Below are 25,952 nucleotides of genomic sequence, written 5' to 3'. Positions count from 1 at the left end.
ATTAGTATTGTGTGATATAAAGGTAATGACATTTGTGTAATATATTGTAAGTTGTAAGAATATTTTTAATGTTTGTAGAAAGTACAATTATTAAAAAAAAATGAATATTTTATTGTGAGACATACAAAAATAAAAAAATAAATAAATTGTTAAAGGACGAAAGGAATATATATTTGAAAATAAATAGATTGTGGGTAGGGCTTTCTTTTTTTGTTTTTCAAAAAAAAATATAACTAATCAATACATGCAATTTTCAATAAAAGTAAAATATTTTTTTTACAAAATATTATATCAAAATATTATTTAAATAAAATTTCAAATCAATACTTGTTCAGACCACAACCGAACAACCCCTACATATTTGATATTGTTGTTGTATAAGAGCAAAATAATTTTTTCGAAAAAATTAACTAAAATTCAAATAGCTAAAATTTGAGAATTTTTTTGCCAAAAAAATACATATTGATGTAATTTATATATAATAAAACTTTTATGGTTATTTGTATTATACTAGTATAAAAATGTATTTTCTACTAATTATAATGATGTCAATATTAAATACTTTTTTCGTAAAAAATCACGATAACTTATGAGATGTATAATTAGTTAAAATAAATTACAAAAATTATTTTCTATATATACTTAATTATCACATTTATCTTCTATTTAGTTCGCTAGTAAAATATCACACATATTTCCAAAAATTGTATTTTTCGTACTCAATCTTAACGTCCTACACAATCTGAATTGCTTTGGTATATAAAATGAAAATTTTTAGAATTTGTAGAATATGTTTTACTACTAAGATAAATAAAAATAATTATATAATTTTGTATATTTTTTAAATCTATTTTTTTTTAAAAAAAATTCTTCTATAATTATATATAAAAAATATGATTATATTTTAAATATTTATATATATATTATAATTACTATATGATAATTAAATGAAATTTTATGATGAAAAATTTTAAAAAATTAATATTAAATTAAATAATATATATTACAAAAATAAATATTTGAGAATTAATAATAAAAAGCATTTAAAGAAATAAATTTAAATTTGTGTTTTTCATACTCCAAACTTGTTTGATCTTCTTGATTTTTATATCCTATGATCACTTATCAGAATTATCTTAATCTTTTTATATATGTTTTTAAAATAAAATATATAAATAAATTTAATAAAAATATTACTCAATTTATAAAATTATTACTAATTTTTAATCAGTACGGCGATTGATTAGTGATATAATATTAAAAAATATAATTTAATAAATTAATGATAATAAATTACGATATTATTATATTATTCTTTTTATAACGTAGGAATTCGCAGTCGCTATCCAAAAATGCGCACCGGGTAAAATTATATTATTATATTATTATTGTTATTTTTAAAAAACGTGGGAATCCACAGCCGTTACCCGAAAGTGCGCAGGATAAACTCCCGGCCGAACCTAATACCCTGCAAACCACGTCCGACAGGAGATATTATTATACTCCCTCCGTCCAGTTGGAAGGGTGGCGTTTGCTTTTTGGACGTAGATTTTTGAATATTAGTATTATATTGGATTGTAGTAAAAATGTAATGCCCCGATTTCGGAATGTATAAAATAATATTATTATAGCAAATAAATATTTTTATAATATTTTGGAATCAAGAAATTAATATTGTGGAATAAATTTTATTCCTATTTTATATATTGATTATGATTAAAAAGACTGTTAAACGGATAATATCAATGAGGATAAATATAAAATATAATATATAATTTAATAATATAATATAATAAATAAATAAAGAAGATAAAGATGTTAATGTTAATAATAATATAATATAATATAATATAATATAATAATAATAATATAATATATATGTGTATATATATTATACATATATATATATATAAAAACAAACAAACCTTACCTCGAAACGAAGGAACGCAGAAGACGAAACGCGAAGGAGAAGAAGAAAGGAGAAGAAAAAAAAAAAAGGAAGAAAAAGATTTAGCCGTCCGATTCCAATTCCGACTTGGGTATGGTATTCCTTGCTATTCGTAGAGTCCGATTATAAATTTTAATACAAATTTTGATATTGGAGTATTAAATTAGAAATTCTTCAAAAATTCAAAATTGGCTATTTAGCTATTTAATCGATGAATTTCTTTAGCTAATAGCCTATTCGTAGCGCCGACGTTATATTTTGAGAATTTCGTACCAATCCAAGTCGAATAAAAAAAACGGCAGTATATTGCACCTGCCTGCTTGTTCATACCTTTGCGTATTTTTATTTAATAATCGGGCAATATAAATATTATGAGGTAGAAGGATTTTATAGCTAGAATATCATATTCTACTAAATATAAAAGTTTGGAGCCCGATGAGTTAATTATAGAAATTAGCTTTTGAATAAGCAGGTAGCTCCTGAGAATAAGCATAAAGCTCATCTGATTTGAGTAAATAATGGGACAGGTGTACGTTGGAGGAGATTTGGGTGAAGTTATAAAAATCCAGAAAGTATCGGTAGGAGGTAAGCAGTAGGGAATTAAATCTAATTTTAAGAAATTAGGTATTTATGTTGCATGTGATTCTGATTCTGATATTGATATGATATTATGTGGAATCATTTGGTCAGTGCATCTATATATGTATATATGTGTGTGTATATGCATGTGTGAAACTTCGTTTTACGATATTTGATATACGTATTTGATCGTGTTGGTGAATTTATGAAAAGGAGGATAGGTGGGCCGTCTCACCAGCCCTTTTCATTAAATTCACTTATTGACATGCTGCACACATCGCACGATTTATCGGATATGTTTTATGGATCTATCGTTTAGTCGCCGTGTGCGGTAGTGCTAGGCGAGGGCATCATCTGGGGTTAGGATATTCGACCCCGATGTACCGTAACACTTTGGCGATAGTGGACGATAGTAGTCGGACAACTGGGTGACTTAGTCGCACGGTCATTCAGGGATTAGACCCATTGCAGTTGAGACGTATTTGGTCTAATCATTCGTGTTCGGTGTTGTTCCACTCATTGGAGTAGCTACTAGTGAGGTCTACCGGTAGTTTAGGATCATATGCCAAACTCCAAACGCGATCCCGTTAGGGCGTGCGAAGAGGAGTAGAGTTTCCGGGTTTCCTTCGGGTGATTCCAGGTTGCACGGATTCTACTACGTTACACGGGGTAGGGCTAGACAGGAGGGTCCTATCTTCGCTATCACAGACTATGGGGTGTCTTGTGGTTAATGGCGACAACGCTCGGCTATCCATGTATTGATTGCGGGAGTCGTATGGTGGGTATATGGAAGTGACCGGGTGACCGTTATATTATTATGGGTTTACCAGGTCCTTCCTTGAGCCGAGGATTTTCCGGCTATTTATTGATGATAGTCTAGTGAGCCGTTATTATGGAGCCGAGGTTATTCCGGCTGCTCACTTTGACATATGTATATGGGTATATGTGCATGAGTTGTCGATTTTGACATTATTGTTACATTATTTCAGTATGGGCATGGCATGGCATTTATTTTGCAAATGACGGAAATTAAACTCTATTTTCGAGCATGACATGGCATATTTTATGTTAGTTCTTAAAATGGATTTAATTCTAGACTGCTTTTAAGAAAAATATTTGATTCAGGTACGCATGGCACCTCCGGGACAGGGGACGTCTCGGGAGATAGAAAGACGGGCTGAATGAGTGAACTGCATCTGATGTATTATATGTAAATTCTAACTAGAAAAACCTCCCGTTTTGGGAGTATGTTTTTGTAAATATTTATAAACTTGTTTTTTTGGAAATAATAAAATGCTTATATAATTAATTTTAGCCTTAACACTGTGTTGTGGGGCTCGAAGTAGGAGGTGACGACCTCATGATGCAGTGTGGCGGTAGCATTTCCAGTATGAGCCAACTGGGGGTGTTACAAAAAAAGACAAAAATATCCCTATTAGTATGGTCTAATATAAAAGTAATGACATTTGTGTAATATATTGTAAGTTGAAATGATATCTATTATGTTAAGTAGGTAGTACAATTTACTTAATTAGGAAATAGTAACCTTGTTTTGGGACGGACGAAAATGAAAAATGGTAATTTTTCAATGAGACAGAGGGAGTATTATTTTTTTTTTGTTATTTTTTTTGAATGACGTAGGAACCCGATATTATTATATATATTTAAATATTTTAAACATTATTTTCTCAATAAAATTTATATAATCTAATTAAATAAAAAAATTTAATTTGTTTATAATTAACATAAACTAATTTTATAAAAATTAATGAATTTTAAACATAGATAAAAATCTTTATTTATTAAGGCGAAATTGAAATAAAGAGGTTTGAATGAATCTACGTGTAAAATATTAGAAAATTAATTAAATTGATTGAGATAAGATATTGAAATGAAAGAGTTTTAAATTCTATCTTGTAAAATATCAAAAATCTAATTAAGTTAATTTATATTTGTTAAATATATTTAATATTGATCAATTTATTAAAAATAAAAATGTATCAATTTTTATAGAATAATTAATTAGTTGAAACTGTTCAATTGAAATGTATTTAATATAATATAATTATATATTTAATAAGATATTTTTAATAAAAATTAAGTATATATAAAATTTCTTTAAATAAATAAATAATGAATAGTATGAAACTTAACTAAAATATCCAACTAAAACTTTGGTTTTGAGGGTTATGTCTTAGTCCTTTATTTTTATTTTAATAGATTTATTTTTGTATTTAAATAAATGAGAATAAAAATTATTTTTAATGTAAAATAAATAGATTTTGTATTAATTTTTTTTAATATAATATTATTTAACAATATTGTTTTTGAGAAAAAATAATTTCATATAATTATGTGTTTATTTTTATTTTGTTACTATTCAATAAAATAAAATATAAGATCAAGCACCATTTTCTAAATTAAAATATCACATTTAATAATTATATCAATTAAAAAAATATTATATATATATAAACACAAGTAAATATACTTCAAATAATTTAAAACAATTGCTTAAAATTTTAATTAATTAATTATATATATATATATATATAAAACACAAGTAAATATCCTTCCAATAATTTAAAACAATTGCTTAAAATTTTAATTAATTAAATATGTTGATTTTTGTGCAAATAGTACTTAATTTGTTAATAGTTTAATGTTTTGTTCAATTAAAACTTTCAAAGTTATAATTATTGATAATATGTTTAAAGTAATTTGTACTTTCTCCTGCCCAAATTTAAAATATTTTTTTATTATTTTTATTCCACTCAAAAGTATTTTTTTTATTTTAGAAAAAATAATTAAACATTAATACCAAAATATCTTTTAACTTTGATTTAAATTACAAATATAGCATTACATATATAATTATTTTATAAATAAAAATCAAAGCACAAAAATATCAAAATCTCTTATATTTCAATTAACGTAAAATACTATTATTTCTTAATACAGTACAAATTTAAAAAAATATTTTCAGTTGAGAGGGAGTATATCTTAAGAATATTTATACTAATTATTTTACATATCAAAAAAATAATTTTCAAAAAGAATATTAACATTAAAATATAATTATTATAAATATATACATATAATTATTAGGGTTTTTAATTAAATTTTCTCGTAACTAGCTAAAAAATCATTAACAACATATAAATACTATTCCTTCCGTTCACTTAATAAGTTTACATTTATCTTTTGCGTCATTCTACCTAACATTATAAATATCCTTATATTTATATATTTTTTTTATAAATGTCATTCTATTACTATTATAAGACAATAATACAAGTTTTTTTGCCATTTTTTTTTTATTTATACTAGGTTTTGATATAATAATTAATATTCAAAAATTAACACGTAAAAGTAAATGTAAACTTTTAAAGCGGACGTAGAAAGTATAATAATTAATATATACATAATTGATTCTTACGTAAAGATGGAATCATCGTTGAAAAAATAATCATGAAATGAAATACTCAATCATTCCAGGTTACAATGCTAATATAATTTTTTAAGTTACAAATTTTGTTTATATATATTTTCAATAATAATAATAATAATAATGAAAAGGTTTTCGACATTCTTAAGGTAAAATAATTGCTTCAAAATTTGACAAAAAGAGTGTATATGGTTTGTATTCTGTGTTTGTGTTTAAATAGTTATTGAATTAAATATTTTGTAAGAAAAACTACGGATACAATAATTTAATAAATGTATAATTAATAAATAATTAGTAAAAATAATTATACTATATTATAAATAATTATAAATTAATATTAAAATAATTTATTAATTTAATTAAAATTAAAAAATTTAAAATATGATTAAAATCCTTTTAATTTAAAAAATAAATAAATAAAATATAAGATACAAAACGTATAAAAATAACAATGTGAGCACAAGTCGTAAAATAAAAAGAATATATTTTTACATAAAATGAGCGTGAATATTAATGTATAATAAATTTTTAAAAAAAAAATGAAAACCGGAACATGAAATCAACTTGTATTTAATTTATTATATAAACTTCTTTATCTCACTAATGATTAAATGGTTTATTATAAAACCTTTTTTGTTTCTTTTTTTTTATTATTATTATAAAACCCTTTTGATTTTTTAATTAGTGGAGAGCATGCAGTTTGGATAAACATAATTTTTCTTTATACTATTTATAATTTAATTGAATTAATGAAATAATATATACATAACGGTTTATATATATTTTAATACAATTTTAAGAAAATAATCTCTAGTATTTGTACATATATATATATGTTTGTAAATTTCTAACATTTATGGTTTTAAATTAATTTGAAATATAGTATTGATTTGAATTTTTGTTCAAATAGTATTTTGATTTGATATTTTTATGTAAAAAAAAACAACATATTTTTATTAATGTTGATAGATTTTCGATATTTAGTTTTAGATTTGTTAGATTTAGATTTAGATTTGGTCATATTCATTAGATCACGTTATTTAGATTTGAGTCTATCGAGTCTGTTTTAAGTTGCCTATATATAGGCCCCTTATTTTGATTATCAACAATGCAAGCTTTAGAGTTTCCGCAAAATATTTTAACATGGTATCAGAGCCTATTTTTTTGGGATAGACATAGTCTGTTGCTCCGGATACATTAAACCTGGAATCTATCCTCCGGAGGTCTTTGATTTTGAGATATATTCACAATTTTGTCCGAGTTTGACATAAAATTTATTGGCACTATACCAATTATATGTGATTGGTATATAAAATATTAATCAATATTTATATGAAATAATAACAAATGACAATAGTTCATATAACCAAAAATACTATTAATTTCAGTATATGAAATATATTTATAAATCATACCGTAAAGCATGATTTGTCGGTATATAATTTCAATTAGCACAACATATGTTGTATTAGTCAATATGGTATTGATCAGTCATAATCAACATTATAACCATACTTATTCATGATATATATATGCATTTTGTGGGTAAAAAAAACGAGCATTAAATTGATTTTAATCAACATTATAACCATACTTATTCATCATATATATATATATGCATTTTGTGGGTAAAAAAAAACGAGCACTAAATTGATTTTAATCAACATTATAACCATACTTATTCATGATATATATATATGCATTTTGTGGGTAAAAAAAACGAGCACTAAATTGATTTTAATCAACATTATAACCATACTTATTCATGATATATATATGCATTTTGTGGGTAAAAAAAACGAGCACTAAATTGATTTTATCAAATCAGCACATAAGTATAAGACAAATAGTGCATGAAGTATGTTATGTATAGTCTATATATTATCGTTGTGGATCTGTACTGATCCGGTCAAGTCAATATGGTGTTGATTTGACCGGATCAACATATGAGCGAGTAGCATATGTTTATACATATCTCAACATATGTTGTGTTATAAGATGACATATGTTGAATTATAATGTAATATATGATGTATTATAAATATGGTTAAATATGTAAAAATATATGCTGATCACCTTATATCATAAATTGATATGCTCAAATCAACATCATGCTAACTTGGCCGAACCAACAGCTGATTCATGCCCATATATTATACTATACTATATAAATCTATTTATTGTATTGTTGTACTATGTAAAATTATATCATATACTATCAGAATATGCATCGTATTTTGTATTATCAAGTACTGTAAAAAATATGTTGTCTACCTTATATATATATATATATATGTGCGCGTATTTTATCAAATTAATATCATATTGATTTGACTCAATCAATATATTATAACGGCTTTGTTGTATGTATGTGTATATATATATATTTGTATATGTGAATCTTTATTTACTTATTATCATTTATTTTTTTTTACAATCATATCTTGCTTTTTTCTGAAGTCAATATTTAGACATCATACTTTTTTCCATTTACATTAAGTAAGAAATGGTGGTGTTGGTAAAACAAGAGTCAAAATGAGTAATTTACTAATTTTGTTCCCTAAGATTCGAAAGTTATAGCAATAAAAAATAAAAAAAATAAAAAAAGAACAATAATTTCGTTTGATATTGGTGAGTTTTTTAATCATTATATACTTACCATTTTTTCTGGCAATAAGATATTGATTGATTGAAACCAATATACTTTTGAAAATTTATGTTTCATTAAATGAAACAATTCTTAGTTGAGCATGGCATATATATATATATATATATTAATTTACATCAACAATAGTTGTGATTTTAATTAATGTCTCCAAATTGATTTTTCATTAGATTTTCAAATTTGATTGGTTACTATAATATTTTTTTTTAGAGAAATGAAATTTTTTTTAAGTAACGTAACGTGAGAATTCGCAGTCATTACTCTTATTTCATTTGTAACAATGAAAAATATCTCAAATTCACTGCTATGCTTGGTTGTTTAATCTCACATGCAATCTTTACACCATTTAATAGAATTAACACGTTGACAAGATTTTTTTTTTTAAAAAAAATAATAATAAAACAACAAATGTAATATATCAAAAGCTATCTTAAAGTAAATATACTTTGTTAAATTTTCCTCAAGTTTAACCTTTAAACTTTCTTTCTCGCGAGACAATTGAATTGTTTATTCTAATATCGAGTTGTCTGTTTCAATCCATATAAATTTTTTGTTAATTTACATGCAATATTTTTTCTATTTTACTCAACACACCCTCGAATTATTCTATAACTGTTTTTCCTCCAAATTTTCATTCGAAAATATTATTTATTTTACCATTCATCTACTCTAGCTTCATATCGAATTGAGTGTCAACCTCAAGTAAAATGCAAATGAAAGTATCCAAAATAACTTGGAGAAAGTTTAATTAAAATCAGCACCCTCGCATTGATTGCAACCCTTCACTACGATTTTTGCTTTATAACAAGCATTTTCGACATAAAAACTAATTTTCTTGCACTTTTATCTTTTTTTAGCATATAAACAGCCTTTTCCCTATGGGCAACTCGGGTAGATACCAAATTTTATTCTTGCAAAGGCTTTTTATTTCTTCATAGATCACATGATGAAGAGTCTAGACAATTTATCGTTGGGTGAAATTGGATAGTTCATTATTATTTAAAAATATTTTCAACTACCGATAGTGCAAACGAGGGGTGATATTGATTCAAGCTACTCATCTTATCTCGTCAAGCTACTCAATGTAGTATTTAAATTGAATTAGAAAAAATAAAGTTTGAGTCGAGCATTGGGTTATGAGCACTCATTTTATTGATCGAAAGCTTATCAAGTAGCTTTCTATAAGCTTACACAATTATTTTTATATACTTGTATATTAACATAATTTTCGTTTTGTGTGCAAAACATTAACTACATTTGTGTATAACAATTGTAGTATTAGAGTTAGTTTTAACTTTTATGACTTATTATATTTTAGACTTACGCACCTCTTTTTTCTTAAAAATAAAATTAAAAGAAATAAGGGAATCAAAATTAGAATTATGAAAATATTTATTTAAAATTGATCTCGAGCTCCAATGTAAATACATTTTTATAAGCTCAAATTAGAGTTCAAATTTGACTAGTATTCATTCAAGTTTGAGCTCGAATTCGAGCTTAGGAATTTGTTAGCGAGTTGAGCTTGAGTATCTTACTACTCGAGATCAACTCGATTCATCTTCACACCTAGTGCAAACTATTCTAAAGTCATTTCAAACAAATAGCCCATAAATATTCACTTCAAAATGAATAATATGAGTGAGAACTGAAGCGTAAAAAGTATAAAAATGAGTAGGTGGCATGAGCTTACCTTACCATTTTTTCCTTAAGAATGCCAATATTTGAAACGTATTCACGATTAGCAATTTAACATATAACAAGAAATTGAGATTTCTTTTGCTCACATATATAATTTTTTTCTTCTTTAGTCTTGCAACTAATAACATGCATCAAGCTATTTTTACTCCATTTGTCCTCTAATTTTTTTTTTTTTCGTAAATTACAAAGAAAATAGGTATAAAATTGGCGGAGGAAGGAGTAGTAAATTTTTGCATATTTGCTTAACAACCTCATAGGATTGACTAGTTGCAATATCCAATTTCGGTAACCACCAATCTATGAGATGATATGAATGGCACAAATTGCATTCTCATCCTAACTCGATCAATTTGTCATTCTTTATCTTAGTTAATTTTGATCTTAGTTAATTTTAACTGCGTCGGAATCTGCAGCCATTACTCTTCGAGTGCGTTATGGGTAAACTCCCGACTGAATTTAATATACTACAAACTAGGTCTGACAAGATCAGTTATACTAGGTGAACCATGTGTGACATGTGAGACCTGGAGATGTCTAGAGATTTAAACACATGACCTCACGATCACAAGTTTACCCCACACTACCCGGTCATCCCTTACGTGACAAGTGTGACCTTCGTTTGAATTTTTCCTTGTGGATGGAACATTTGTCATTGAACATTTTGAATAAACATTTTTCACCAAATATATCAAGTTCTGATACCATTTGTTGAAAATATAAACGAAATATTCATATTGCAATAAAGAGTGAACAAATCCAAACAAACTTGTGTAAACTTGCAAAAGATTTTATCCAATAAAATTGTTTGTTAATTACAATGAATTAGTCCCAAAAAATTTAAACTAATTCCAATAAAATAGTGAGATATGTAAAAAATTGAAAAATGTTGAACAAACCAAAATAGAAAAAATATTGGAGAACTCAAATTTGAATGCAACATAAGTGCATGGCCGCGATTGTGGAATATATAAAGTAGAAGTGTACGGTGAATATTTTATATAGCACAATATAATATCGTGTTATATAGAAGTATATGTCACGTATTTTATATATTATGTTGTGTTGTATAGATATACTTATTATGCTGAAATGAATAATATACTGTAGTATGTAGAATTATATCATGTGATATCAAAATATATATTGTAAGTATATTGATATATACTATGTATAGTCAAATGTGTGATATTGTCTTATTATATATATACTGATCGTGTCAAATCAAAAGTTTTATTTATTAAAATCAAATGTCATTTTTAAATCAGAACTCAATATTGAAATTTTATAAAATGATGAGTAATCACATTTCTGCATTGCAAGGTTTATGCGCACATGCTTGTATATATTTGTGATCTTTATTGACTATGAAATATTTACATTAATAATAATAATAATAATAATAATAATAATAATAATAATGTTTAGTGTGTTTGTTTGGGGGATTGAATTTTAAATACACTATTCATCTCATTTTTTTTCTTCCAAAAACATCAAATCAAACACCTATTTTTTATTTTTTATATTATACTAAAAATCAATTTTACATTCAAAACATCACATCAACACCTATTTATATCACATCATACAACTATTCAAATTCAAAATTTTTACTATTCAAATCCAACTCAAAATCCAAATCCCCGGACAAACACACCTGTAAGATAACATTAACATAGAAATTATATATGAAAAAACTATATATCCATAATTTTTTAATGTAATTTTTATGTTGAATCTTTTATTTTATTTTATTTTATTTCTATTGGAGTACTTTTGCTCTTTCCCTAATGTTAAAATAATTTTTTTTTTTCTTGTATTTGACCTTACCATAACAATTTTACAAAATAACTTTGTGGATCCTAAGATTGTCAAGAGGAATCCCACAAAATCTGATGAGGTAGAAAATATTAAACAATGACTTTTTTTATTTTTTATTTTTAAATATTAATCAATATGACTTAAGCTTTAGGGGATAATGACAAATGATACATATGTACATGCATGTATTTAAATTTATTTATTTTTGTATTTTTATAGTTGCATCATTTGGAATTATTTATAATAAATCTTATCCAAATCTTTTGGATTGATATCTTGAGATTCGAATATCTTCAATATGGCATCCAACTGGGGGGCTTAATTAAATTTAAATTATATAAAGTATAATGGATTAATGGGTGATCGAAAATAAAATAAAATAAAATAATAGAAAGATTGTGTCCCATTTATTTAAATTGTTATTGCAGCTAATTTTTCAATTGAGTAAAATATATATTTGGTAGTTTTATTAATTAGTGATTATATACATATATATTGGATTTGATTTATGGTTTGAAACAAAATATTTTATAGAAAATTGTAAAAAATAAATAATAAAAAAATAAAAATATTTGTCAATTCAACAAAGCTTGTAAAATTAAACTATAGAGCAAATATTTCGAATGTGTATTAAGTATAAATTTGTTGAAATGTATCTTGAATATGTTGAATTATGTAATTTATTTCAACTAAATAAATTTGTTTAAAATTTTGCTTTTTTCCCTTTATTTTATAATGTAATTTAATATTATTTTAGAAGTAAAAATACTATACTAAAGAGGGTGTTCTTGAAGTTTTTAGAAATATTTTAAAAAGAAAAGTGTTAGTGTTTTTTTTTTTTTTTTTTTTTTTTGAATTGTGGAAATATTATAAATATACTATTTTTAGATGTTTTAGCCAAAAAAATAATAATAATAATACATTTTTATTTAAATATGTGTCTATTGAAAATGATAAAATTTGAAAGCAAGCACACACTTCTTTTTCATTCAAAATCGCGCCAAGTGAATATTTTATAATAGTAAAACTTTTTGAATGAACACTCATTTATAATGTTAACCTACATTATTAGTTTACTTGTATTTCAAAATTTATATATTCATCCTATTTAATTATTCTTTATCTTAAAATAATTTAAAATTTTAAAAATATCATATACTACAATTATTTTTACTCTATAAAAACTAGGGATGTTAACGGGGCGGGTTCGGGACGGATTCTGCAGGCCCCGAGACCCGCCCCGCTAGAAAATATTAGGCTTCGAGACCCGCCCCGCCCCGTCCCGCTTCCACCCGGCCTCAGGACCCGCCCCGCGGGTTCGGGGCCAATCCGGCAAACCCGTTTTTTCTAAATATATAATAATAAATATTTTTTAAACAATCGAATACTAAAACAAATAGCATTAAAAGCAAAAAAAAAAAAAATCTAAAAACAATCAAATATTGATCCATAAAAATAAGATAAATAAATTATATGTTTATTATATAAATATACATATATTAGGTATAATAATTTTAAAAAATTATTTGGAGCAGGCAACTAATTGAATTTTATATTTAAAATTATTTAAGTAAATAAATAATATATTTTATTATATAAATGTACATATATATTAGTTATAATAATTTTAAAAAATATCCGGATTCAGGTCCGGGTCCGGGTTGGGACAGGTTTTTAGTAAAACCCGTAATCCGCCCCGAACCCCGCCGGATTTAAAATTTTAAATCCACAATCCGCCCCGAAATATATTATTTAGACCCGAACCCGCCCCATTAAGAGCAGGTCCGGGGCGAGTCTGGGGCTAACCCGTCCCATTTGACATCCCTAATGAAAACATCAAAATCCAAATTATATATAAAGACACAAAGAAAGGATTTTAGATGTGATTTCTTAAAATTATATATTCATTAGTGCCATTGTAAAACAACTTTGCAATGAATGACATATATATAAAGTTCGATTCTTACAAAAGTAAATAGAAAATAATTAAAAACAACTTTTTTAAGGTAAGTGAGCCATTAGTGTGGTTATAAGTAGAATTTAACGATGAAATTGACTACTATATGTTTAAAGAAAATGGTTAGTACGTTGATTGAAGACGGTTATTTTATTGACAAAAAAATTATTCAGTAGATACCGACAATATATAAGTTATAATTCGATAATATATGAAATATTAATCCGACAACATAATAAATATATTAATATAGTATAAAGACAACACATACTGACAATATATAACAATAGTTTATATAATATATACTATTATTGGACTCGATATATAAAATAAATAACAACAACATATTTATAAAGTGAGCTTCGACCAGTGTTAGCTAAAGCAACGTGATGTCTATTTATTGTCCGTTTATTGTTATATTTATATTGTATTAACATATAAATATATTATGCTATCGACTTATACTTCAGGTATTGTATCTAAATAATTTGTATGTTATCAACAGAGTAATGAATATGTCTCCATGTCTAAATTTACCTACATAAATTAATCTTAATAGAATTTATTTTATTTATATTAGTAAAATTAATGTGTCGATTATTGCATTTTTTTTAAAAAAAAAAACATTAGTAAAATAAGATTGTGTGAATAGTTTTTACCAATACTAATATAAATTATATAATAAAATTTATACATTATGTCTCATAAATTTATAATATATATCACTCGTTATGGCGGTGGTTATATATTAATTAATTGAATCAAATCAGCATGATGCTAGTTCGATCTCAGTCGTCACATTTATATAAAAGTGTAGTAAATATTTGTATACAACACAACATAATTTTGTATTATACAGAAGTATATTTTGTATTAGGTTATATATTGTAATGTATTGTATAAATATATTTATTATTCTGAAGTCAATAATATATTATGCTACGTAAAATTATATCATGTGTTATCAAAATATGTATTATATATTATATTATTATGTGTTGTCGGATATGTAATGTCTGCTTCATATATATATATATATGTGCTAACTTAGTCAAATAAGTATAGCCACCCTCGCACCGTCTCATTTAATTTGTTTCATATTTCTATTTTTGTCCGTTCCATATAATTTGTCATTTTTTTAAATATAATTATACACTTTAATCACATTTTAAAATTTATAATTTATAAATTTTTTAATTTTAATTAAACTATTTATTCCTCTTAATCTTAATCGATAATTATTTTTATTAAATCATAATTATTTTTACTAGTACATTTTTTTAATTACTTACTAATTATATAATAACTAAAACTTTGTCTCTAAGCTAAATAAGACAATTTAGCTGGGATAAAGAGAGTAATATGTAATAGTTTACTTATATATTAAGAATAAAATAATTACTCCCTCCGTCACTCTCATATACGATGCAACATTTTGATTTCGGTACGAGAATTTATTTTTTTAATTTAAGTCATGTGATGAGATAAATTGTAAATAATTATTTACTATTTTGAAAATATTGCAGAGTATGTGAGACAAATTAAAATAGAAAATATTGCAAGGTATACGGAACGGATGAAGTATTTGATTCGATATTTTTTAAATTTTTAAAATTAAATTCTTAAATAAATTAAAAACAAACAAACAAGAGAAACTTTGGATGTATTTTGTTTGTGGTTTCTGACTTGGGTTTAAGGTAATTATATATTTCCTCCATCCCACTTACTTTGTCTGCACTTTTTATTTTTATCCATCTTACATAATTTATTATTTTTTTAAAATATAATTACATATTTTAATCTCATTTTTAAATTTAATTTTTTATTTTAATTAAACTATTTAGTCATCTTAATCTTAATATATAATTATCTTTATTAGATCATAAATTTTTTCCAAATATATTTCTTAATTACTTATTAATTACACAATACCTTAAATTCTGTGCTTAAGTTAAGTAAGACAAAAAAATTGAGACGGTAAGAGTAAATATGTATTAATATAATATTTTTAAAGTAATTGGTTTTAATATAATATAAAAAAATATTTGATTTAATTTTTTGAAAGTAAAAATCATTAATAGTACTAATTTTTTAAATGAAAATACAAGCAAATATAGCCAAAAAAGAAATCGTGTTTGTTTTATGCAATTGAAATGTTTTAAGTTGAGGGATCCATTCTTTTACCAATCCTTCTTCATTTTCTTATTATTGCAAAAAAAATAAATAAATAAAATAAAATAAAACTATTATGTAAATACAAAATACAAATCAAATAGACCCGATTTAATAATGATAATAATAATAATAATAATAATGTTAGATGAAAATAATTATTAATTTTAATATCTTTTAAGGAATATAAGTATTTTACTAAAGAAGAATGAAAGCAAACAATTCCAAATAAAAACTGATACAAAACTGAAAATTTTTGGCGCCAATTATGTTTGTGTGAATTTTGTAAGAAAAAAAATAGAAAAAAGAGTAAATTACATAACATTTCACTTTATATTTTATTTATTGCGTTGTGTTAATGTAAAGTTTGCACGAAACATCTTCATTGTCCAAATCTGATGTTTTGTTCTAAATAAATACCTGAATTACGCAAGTTTTTTATGTATATTTTATTTATATAAAACTTGCGTAATTCAGGTATTTATTTAGAATCAAACATCAGTTTTGGACAATAGGGTGTTTCGTTCAAACTTTACATTAACATTAGGGATTTCATACAATAAATAAAACATATGGTATTTTATGCATTTTTATTAAACCATTGAAGTGTTATATAATTTACCGTATAATAAATTCAACTAATTATAGATATATATGCCCACCTTAGCTTCAACTTTAGTGTTTGTCTATTTACGATGTAAATATTATTTTAATATAATATTTTATAAAATAATAATGTAATTTTTATTTTTATTTTTTAAATTTGGTACTATTGATTTGGATTTAAAACCAAAACCTAATATACCCAAATATTTGTACGAAATTTATGATAGAAAAGTAAACTTTGTTTAAATAAAAGTTCTGTTATTAATTATTAAAATTTATAACATTGTAAAAGTATCTTGAGTTTTTTTTTTTTTTTATATATATATATAATATAATTGTTGGATTAAATATTTAAAAAAGTTAATATTTTGATTAATAAAAAAATTTAAATAAAAACAAATAGTATATATTTTTAGTTGATTTTTTAATTATTTTTCTTGAAACATTAAAAATATTGATTAATAAAAAATACTCAGGGTGGGGGATTGGATTGGATTTATACTATTCATCTAATTTTTTCTCCCAAAAATATCAAATCAAACACCTATTTTTTATTTTTTATATTATACTAAAAATCAATTTTACATTCAAAATATCACATTAACACCTATTTATATCACATCATACAACTATTCAAATTCAAAATTTTTACTATTCAAATTTCAACTCAAAATTCAAACCCCAAACAAACACACCCAGAGTTCCCTCCCCCCAAAAAATGACACTTTTCTTAAATTTTATTTTAACATTTCTCATTGTATTTGACATTATTTTATATTTGATAAAATTTACTAATTTAAAATATACTAACATAAATTAGTTTAATTAACTTCTTAATATATAATAACATACATTCTATAAGATTCACTCAAAATTCATTTATTTATATTTGTCAATAAACAAATACTATTTTTTATGTACATTTAAAATTTTTTATCTTTACTATAAAATTAGTTTATGTTAATTATATATAGATAAATATTTGTTTTATTTGTATTATATAAAATTTTATTTTTTACAAAATGATATTCATATTGCATACCAATATATTATTCACGTAAAATAATAATATCATAACCGACTATTATTAACCAATTAAATATTATTTTCTTAAATATTATGTTGCAAATCAATTAGATCATTGTTTCGGAATAAAAGAACATGAAAAAACAAATCTATTTTAGTTATTTTTTTTATTATTTAAGTTAGTAGTATTTTTCTTGAATATATTAAATGTAATATCTATTTATATAAAATTATATTTAATATTTTACTTAAGTAATACTCTCCCGTCCCACTTATCGTGTTGATCTTTCCAAGTTCGTCTATTCTACTTATTTTGCTATTTTTATTTTTTTGAAAAAAAATAAATAAAATTATACATTGTAATCTCATTATAATTTTTTTAAATAATTTTTTTTAATTTTAATTAAACTAATTAACTATCTTACTCTTAATCTTAAATTATTGGGAAAAAATCAATTTTGGTCCCAATATAATTAAAATTAATCAATTTTGGTCCCAATATAAAAAATTCATCAATTTTGGTCCCAATATAACAAAAATTTATCAATTTTGGTCCCAATATAAAAAACTCATCAATTTTGGTCACAATATAAACAATTTCAATTAATTTTGGTCTCATTATAAATAATTTTTATCAATTTTGGTCCCACCGTTAAAAAACTAACGGAAATTGCTGACGTGGACATGACGGAGGTGACGTGGCAGTTGACCTGGAAAGTACACGGCCGTGTATGTTATTACAGGGTCATGTATATTTCACTGTATAATTATACATGGCCATATTGTTATACGGTCATGTACAATTATACACGGCCATGTTGTTACATGACCATATATATTTCAGTGTATAATTATACATGACCATGTTGTTACACGGCCATGTATAATTCTACACGGCCGTGTATCTTTCTGTTTCGGTCTAAAATTTTAATTTTTTGTTATATTTTTAAATTTTTTTTTTTGAATTTAGAATAGTTGATATAGTTAAAATGGAAAATAATAATAATAATAATCATAATATAATTAAAATATATCAATTTTAATTCAAATATAAGTATTTATCGAGTATGTTCTTTTGGAAGATTTTGTCTAAAATTATACTATTTAGCAAAAATTTCAATACATTAATTGGATGTTTGTAAGAGAAATTTTTTTGCTAAATAGTAGAATTTTAGACAAAATTTTTCAAAAGAACATACTCGATAAATACTTATATTTGAACTAAAATTGATATATTTTAATTATATTATGATTATTATTATCATTATTTTTCATTTTAACTATATCAACTATTCTAAATTAAAAAAAAATTAAAAATATAACAAAAAATTAAAATTTTAGACCGAAACAGAAAGATACACGGCCGTGTAGAATTATACATGGCCGTGTAACAACATGGTCATGTATAATTATACACTGAAATATACATGGTCATGTAACAACATGGCCGTGTATAATTGTACATAGTCGTGTAACAACACGGTCATGTATAATTATACACTGAAATATACATGACCGTGTAACAACATGGCCGTGTATAATTGTACATGACCGCGTAACAACATGGTCATGTATAATTATACATTGAAATATACATAGCCCTGTAATAACATACACGGCCGTGTACTTTCCAGGTCAACTATCACGTCACCTTCGTCATATCCACGTCAGCAATTTCCGTTAGTTTTTTAACGGTGGGACCAAAATTGATAAAAATTGTTTATAATGGGACCAAAATTGATTGAAATTGTATTGAGACCAAAATTGATGAATTTTTTATATTGGGACCAAAATTGATTTTTTCCCTAAATTATTTTTATTATACAATAATTATTTTCACTAATATATTCTTAATTATTTACTAATTATATCATCCTAAATTTTATTGTCTATTAAAATTAATGATAGTGAGATTATGATAGGTTTAAACCTCCTATATCTCTAAGTCTGGTTTATTATACATAATTCATATAATATGACTTATTATACTGGTCTACTTTGTAAGTTATTAGATTCGATCAAAAATTTATCCACACTTCAAACAATGACGGCATATTTCTACATTGTAAAAAAATAATAAAAAAGAGTAAATTATATATAACTTTTTTGTATTTTAGTAAAAATATACAAAACACTATGTTTTATTTATTGTGTTGAATTCTCTATGTTAATTTAAATTTTGCACAAAACACTATCTTCGTCCAAAACTAATTATTGATTTTAAATACAGACCTCAATTATGCAAGTTATATACAAAAAGAAAAAGTTAAATATTTTAAATAACCTTTTTTAATAAAATAAATAAATGATTAATTCTTAATTTTTATAATTTTTGTAAAAATCAAATAATAATTTATCTCTAAACAATTAGTCTCTGTTTGTTTGGGGGATTGGATTTTAATTCTACTATTCAATCCATTTTTCCCTCCCAAAAACACTTATTTATATCACATCATACAACTATTCAAATTCAAAATTTTTACTATTTAAATCCCAACTCAAAATCCAAACCCCTAAACAAACACACCTTTGTCAACTATTTCTATTGTCGTCTGTCTCACATATTTTGTCTTTTCATTTTTCTAAAAAATATAATTATACACTTTAATCACATTTTAAAATTCATAATTTATAATTTTTTTAAATTTTAATTTAATCATCTTAATTTTAATATATAATTATTTTTATTAAATCAAAAATATTTTTACTAATATACTTTTTAATTATTTACTAATTACATTTTAGCTGGGACAGAGAGAACATAAAATAAAAGATTATTTATCTATTTATATATTATTTTAAAAAGATATTTAAAATATTTTAATTTTTATATTTGTATAAAAATTGTATAATTAAATTTAAATATACAATTAAATATCAGTTTTGAACGCATATGATATTTTATACAAATTTTATATTAATATGAAAAAAATTTACACGATAATTAAAATATTCCCTCGTCCCATAATAAAATATCCATTTTTCCATTTTAATCCATCCTATAACAAATTATTCATTTTCTTTTTTTAGTAACTGCACTATCTACCTAACATTATAAATATCCTTACAATTTACAATATATTACACAAATGTCGTTACCTTTATATCACATATATTAATAAAGTTATTTTAATAATTTCTATTTTATTTCTACTATATTCTAATAGAATACTAATATTTCTAAAACTACGTACAAAAAATAAATAAATATTTACTTATGGGACGGAGAAAGTACAAAATTTTAATATATTTTTACTTAAAAAAAAAAATGTTATATTTATAATATACCAAAAAAAAAGAAAAAGAAAATCACAAATAAACACGCCAAAACGAATACACGAGAAATATTGTCCCTATCGTGGGGCCCCAAGAAAACGCGTTTTCTGAAGTCAAAAATCACACACATCATCATTATTTATTACTATTATTACTATTATTTATTATTTATTATTTATTGTAATACTTTAGACACTGTATTTTAGGAGGAATGTAATTAGTAGATAATTAAGAATGTACGAGTGAAAATAATTATCCGATAATATAAATAATTATAAATTAAAATTAAGATAACTAATTAATTTAATTAAAATTTTTAAAAAAATAAAATTAAAAAATTTAAAATAAAATCAAAGTGTATAATTATTTTCCAAAAAAGAAAAATGACATGGTATGTGGGACGGACAAAAACGGCAACGTGGACATGGTACGTGGGACGGAGGGAGTATTATTATTATTATTTTGCCCTTACCTTTAAATACTCGCTTTGTTGTTCAAAAAGGCTTTCCAGGTCGGCCCTACATGAATTTCATTTATATATATATAAAAAGGTAAATCTTTATTTAGTTTAAATTAAATTTAATAATTTTTATTAGCCATTTTATGGAACAAAATATTATTCTTGAAAATGACTTTGTAACTTCTATCCACGACAAACATATCATATTATATGTAACAAGAAATTAAAAGAATCTTCATTCAACATCCTTTACTTTTAAAAAAAAATAAAATTAAAAGATCTATTAGATTTAGGATTTTGGAAAATTTTAAAGTGACAAAAAATAAATATTTGATGTGATATTTTATAATAAAAAATTTAATATGATATATTTTTTTTAAAAGAATATTTAAATAAATAAAAATCAAAACTTTCAAACACATACTTTTATGTGTGTAGGTGTATTAGAAGAAAAAACTGTATACAAATGTATAGAAAATTGACTAATACGGTAATGAATACATAATCAATTTTATAATAATTCATATATTTATGTTCTCGATTTGTTTGCCCAATCAAATTTATTGAAATAAAATATTATTTTTTATATTATCGATGTAATTTTTTATTAATATAAACAAATATTTCAAATTAAAATACTAAAATGTTTGAATTTTATATTGAAATAACAATTTAATATAATATAAATAAATGTTGATATAATATATTGAAGGTAAAATTAAATTTTAATATAATATTCTATCCGTCAATGGATAAAGTAAACATTTACTTTTAGCGCGGTGTTTAAAAAATAATAGTATTTTAATTATAGTAGATAGTTAAAAGTAATGTAATGACATTTTTGCCATCACTTTTTGGTGTACAAGTAATTATATGATATAAAGTAAGAATATTTGTGGAAAAAAGTGATGTATTTAATGAAATATTTACTTTGTAATTAGACGTCCCAAAATTGAAATATATATACTTTCTAACTAAACGGATATAGTATAATATAATAATAAATAATATATATTTTATTTTATTTTATTTATTTATTTTAAGAAAATTATCAAAAACAAAAAAAAACCTTGAAGTTTATTTTAGAAGTTCCGAATATATATCATCTTAGCATCTTATGTAATATATTAGTCGACTACACCTTAACATATTTTGTTGTTTTATCATATATGTTGGAATACCTACAAATTGAGATATGATCATTGATCAGAAACTATTTCTTTTTGAAGTATAATCAAAAGTACGAATAATTTTACAATGAGTAATGTATTAAGAAATTTTTTAAAATACATATAAGTGAGATAAATCATATTAAAAAGATTTATATTGAATTTTTTTAGTTTGAATTTTGGATTTTCGCATTTTGGTTCGATTCGGATTAATTTTTTCAAAAATTTTGAATTTTCGGATTGGTTTGAACCGAAAATCCGAATGCTCACCCCTGTTCATTCTTGCCTACAAGATCTTGCCAAAATCCAAATACTACTATAATTTTAATAGAGTGATTAGATTTTAATTTAAAACTATATATAAACAAATAAATCTCATTATTATGACTTTAGGATTCTTATTTAGTTGCTTACATTAAATAAATTTCCAACTCTTCTTAATAATATTCTACATTTTGACTATTCTCATTTCTCATTAATGTTTATGACTAATATTATAATTTTCGATAAAATAAAATAAAACAAACTCTTATAGAAAATGTACTTTCGCTTTTTTAAAGTTCACATAGCTCAATTCCTTATTCAATTAGCTTAAAACTAATCTATCAAAAATAAATAAATAAAGGGTAAACTATTTTTTTAATATCGTATCTGACATCTTTATCATTTTAGAACTTTAAGTGGATTATGTCCGAAAATAGTCTCGTAAGTAAAAAAATTTCGCAAAAATGGTCCTCCGGTGCCGGAGTCACTAGGTTGGCCAGCTGTTGCTGACATGGCGATGACATGGCTGACATGCCATTGCAGCGTAGATGCCACGTCAACGATATGTGAATTTTTTTTTATTTTCTATTTTACTAAATATCTTGGTAAACTATTTTTTTAGTTCATGTAAAAAATTTTCGCTAAAATGGTCCTCCGATGTGGCATCTACGTGGCGATGACATGTTAGCCACGTCAGTAACGGCTGCCAAGTGTGACGAGTCCGGAACGGGATGACCATTTTAGCGAAAATATTTTACTTATGAGACTATTTTCAAACATGGTCCACTTAAAATCCTAAAATAATAAAGTGGGTTAGATACGAGACTATAAAAATAATTTACCCATAAAAAATAAATAATAATAACAATAATGATAATAATAAAAAAAAATTGTTGACTAAAAAAAAAAATTCTTGAATATTTACTATTGTTTGTTTGGTTTGTATTTGTATTCGATCTTTTTTGTTGGATTTTTGGTTCATTGAGAATGGCATTAGTTGTATAGTAAAAATTGAGTTTTCATGCAAACCAAACAAACCTTTTTATAAAACAATTTTTATTTGTGCATTTGAAATTCAAAAGTCATTATACTATAAAGAAATATGTATTTGAAATAATATATTGTGAATAAAAATAAATATTAAATTTCATATCTTTTTAATGGAACAAAAAGAATACTATATTTTTTTAGATTACCCAATGGGCAAATGGGAATGAGATAAAAGCACATAATATGAATGGCCCCTACTCCTAGTTGACACAATTGCATATTAGAAATAAAAATATATACATAAAAAATAAATTAAGGTATCAAATAAAAAAAATAAATATATAAATGCCCTTTAATATTCTGCATTAATACACAAATATGGGTAAACAAGAAAATAAAAAAATAAAAAATAGTGCTACAAATAAAAGTGAAAAAAGAATACACAAAAGATAAAAAGAAACAAAATGGAGACAATAAAACAAGGGCTTTGTTTTGTGGTAATTTTATTTTCATTTTTATTATAAAATATTATATTAAAATACTATTTAAATAAAAATTCAAATCAATGTTCAATTTTAAATAAATTTCAAATTACAACTTGAATATGAAATTAGTGCTTAAATATTTAGTTTTAGAATAAATTTTGGAGATTAAATTGTTAAATTTTTGGGGGAAAACACTCTAGTAAATATAACCAAAATAAAATAAAATAAAATACAATAAAAATGAAAAATAAGAAAAAAAAAAAAAAAAAAAAAAAAAAGAAGGCCACAGAGCAAAGGTTGTTCGATGATATATGTTTCTTGGGGGGTTTTGTTCTGTTTTTAGATTTTAATTTTTAAATTATTTATTTATTTTTTTCTTTCAAAGCATTAAATCAAATTATTATTTAAATTTAAATTAAAAAAAAATACTATCAAAGATTACACTATATTGTATTATCATCTGCGATTAAATATGTATTATTTTTCTTATATATATATATATTAATTCAGTCAAATTAACATAAGTAAAATGATAATTAATGTAATATAAATAATAATAAATAAATATTTAATTTAATAATTTTTTAAAAGATATTAAATACTAGAACTCCAATCGAAACATTCACTGTATTTCATGTGAATGGGATTCTCGATCCAAATTGAATTAATATACAAGAAACAGACAAACAAACTAATAAATTATACTTCCTCCGTCCAGCGGCGGATGCAGTATTAGGCAAGGTGGGGTCAATTGACCCACCAAAAAAAAATTAAAAATAATACTAATTATCACTAAATTACAGATGTATCCATAAGTATTAGTTCTATTTTTATTTCATGAATTAGTGCCGGTTTGTGTATTCAACAAGACCACCAAAAGAATAATTGATATCTTATTTTTTTTCCCTCAAATTGTCTTTCCTCTTTTAATAAAAAGATATTGCAACTACTTGCATAATTATATTCTACAGAATTGTCAAAAATAAAATTGATAATTTTGGAATTATTATTAGGTAATTTCATTACTGATGTTCAATGTGATGAAATATCTTAAGATTTGAAGAATTTAAATAAACTTTCTATAAAACTTGTTGAGACAAAGAAAAATAGCAACGGCAAACGTGGAAAGATCATTTTTAATTATAACTATCATCAAGAAAAAATGACAGAACAACATGGAAGAGTAATTATTAAATGATTGTTTCGTTACTTTCCTAGAAAGAAATGTATTTACGAAAGTTAGTATAGATGTTATTGTCAGCCGATACCAAAATATAAGATCTCGTCGTGAACACTTGTAACTATTTTAATGTATAAATGATTGTTAATTTGAAGTTTCGTGTTTTTCTATTATAAATTTTTGTTTATTGATTGATTTATTTTTATTTTAA

General features: G+C 23.6%; 1 protein-coding gene across 8 annotated transcripts in view; it reads left to right on the top strand.

Annotated features, from left to right (window-relative positions):
• Positions 1 to 1,938: 1,938 nt before the first annotated feature.
• Positions 1,939 to 25,952, top strand: part of LOC127251210 (uncharacterized) — a 61,021-nt gene continuing 37,007 nt past the window's right edge. For 3 of the 8 annotated variants that reach the window (XM_051274817.1, XM_051274811.1, XM_051274815.1), the window contains exon 1: positions 1,939 to 2,039. Coding sequence is in view for 1 of the 8 variants with exons in the window: in XM_051274808.1 (XP_051130765.1) it covers positions 2,467 to 2,533 (67 nt within the window). In the remaining 7 variants the exon portion in view is untranslated. Of the gene's footprint in view, positions 2,040 to 2,420; positions 2,534 to 3,652; positions 4,037 to 25,952 lie in introns of those variants that run through there. The other 5 variants (XR_007838856.1, XM_051274808.1, XR_007838857.1 and 2 more) reach the window with 4 other exon arrangements.

The sequence above is a fragment of the Andrographis paniculata genome, unplaced genomic scaffold (assembly GCF_009805555.1).
Source record: "Andrographis paniculata isolate CXL003 unplaced genomic scaffold, ASM980555v1 Contig43END, whole genome shotgun sequence".
NCBI lineage: Eukaryota > Viridiplantae > Streptophyta > Magnoliopsida > Lamiales > Acanthaceae > Andrographis > Andrographis paniculata.
This window is presented reverse-complemented; position numbering and strand designations above follow the sequence as displayed.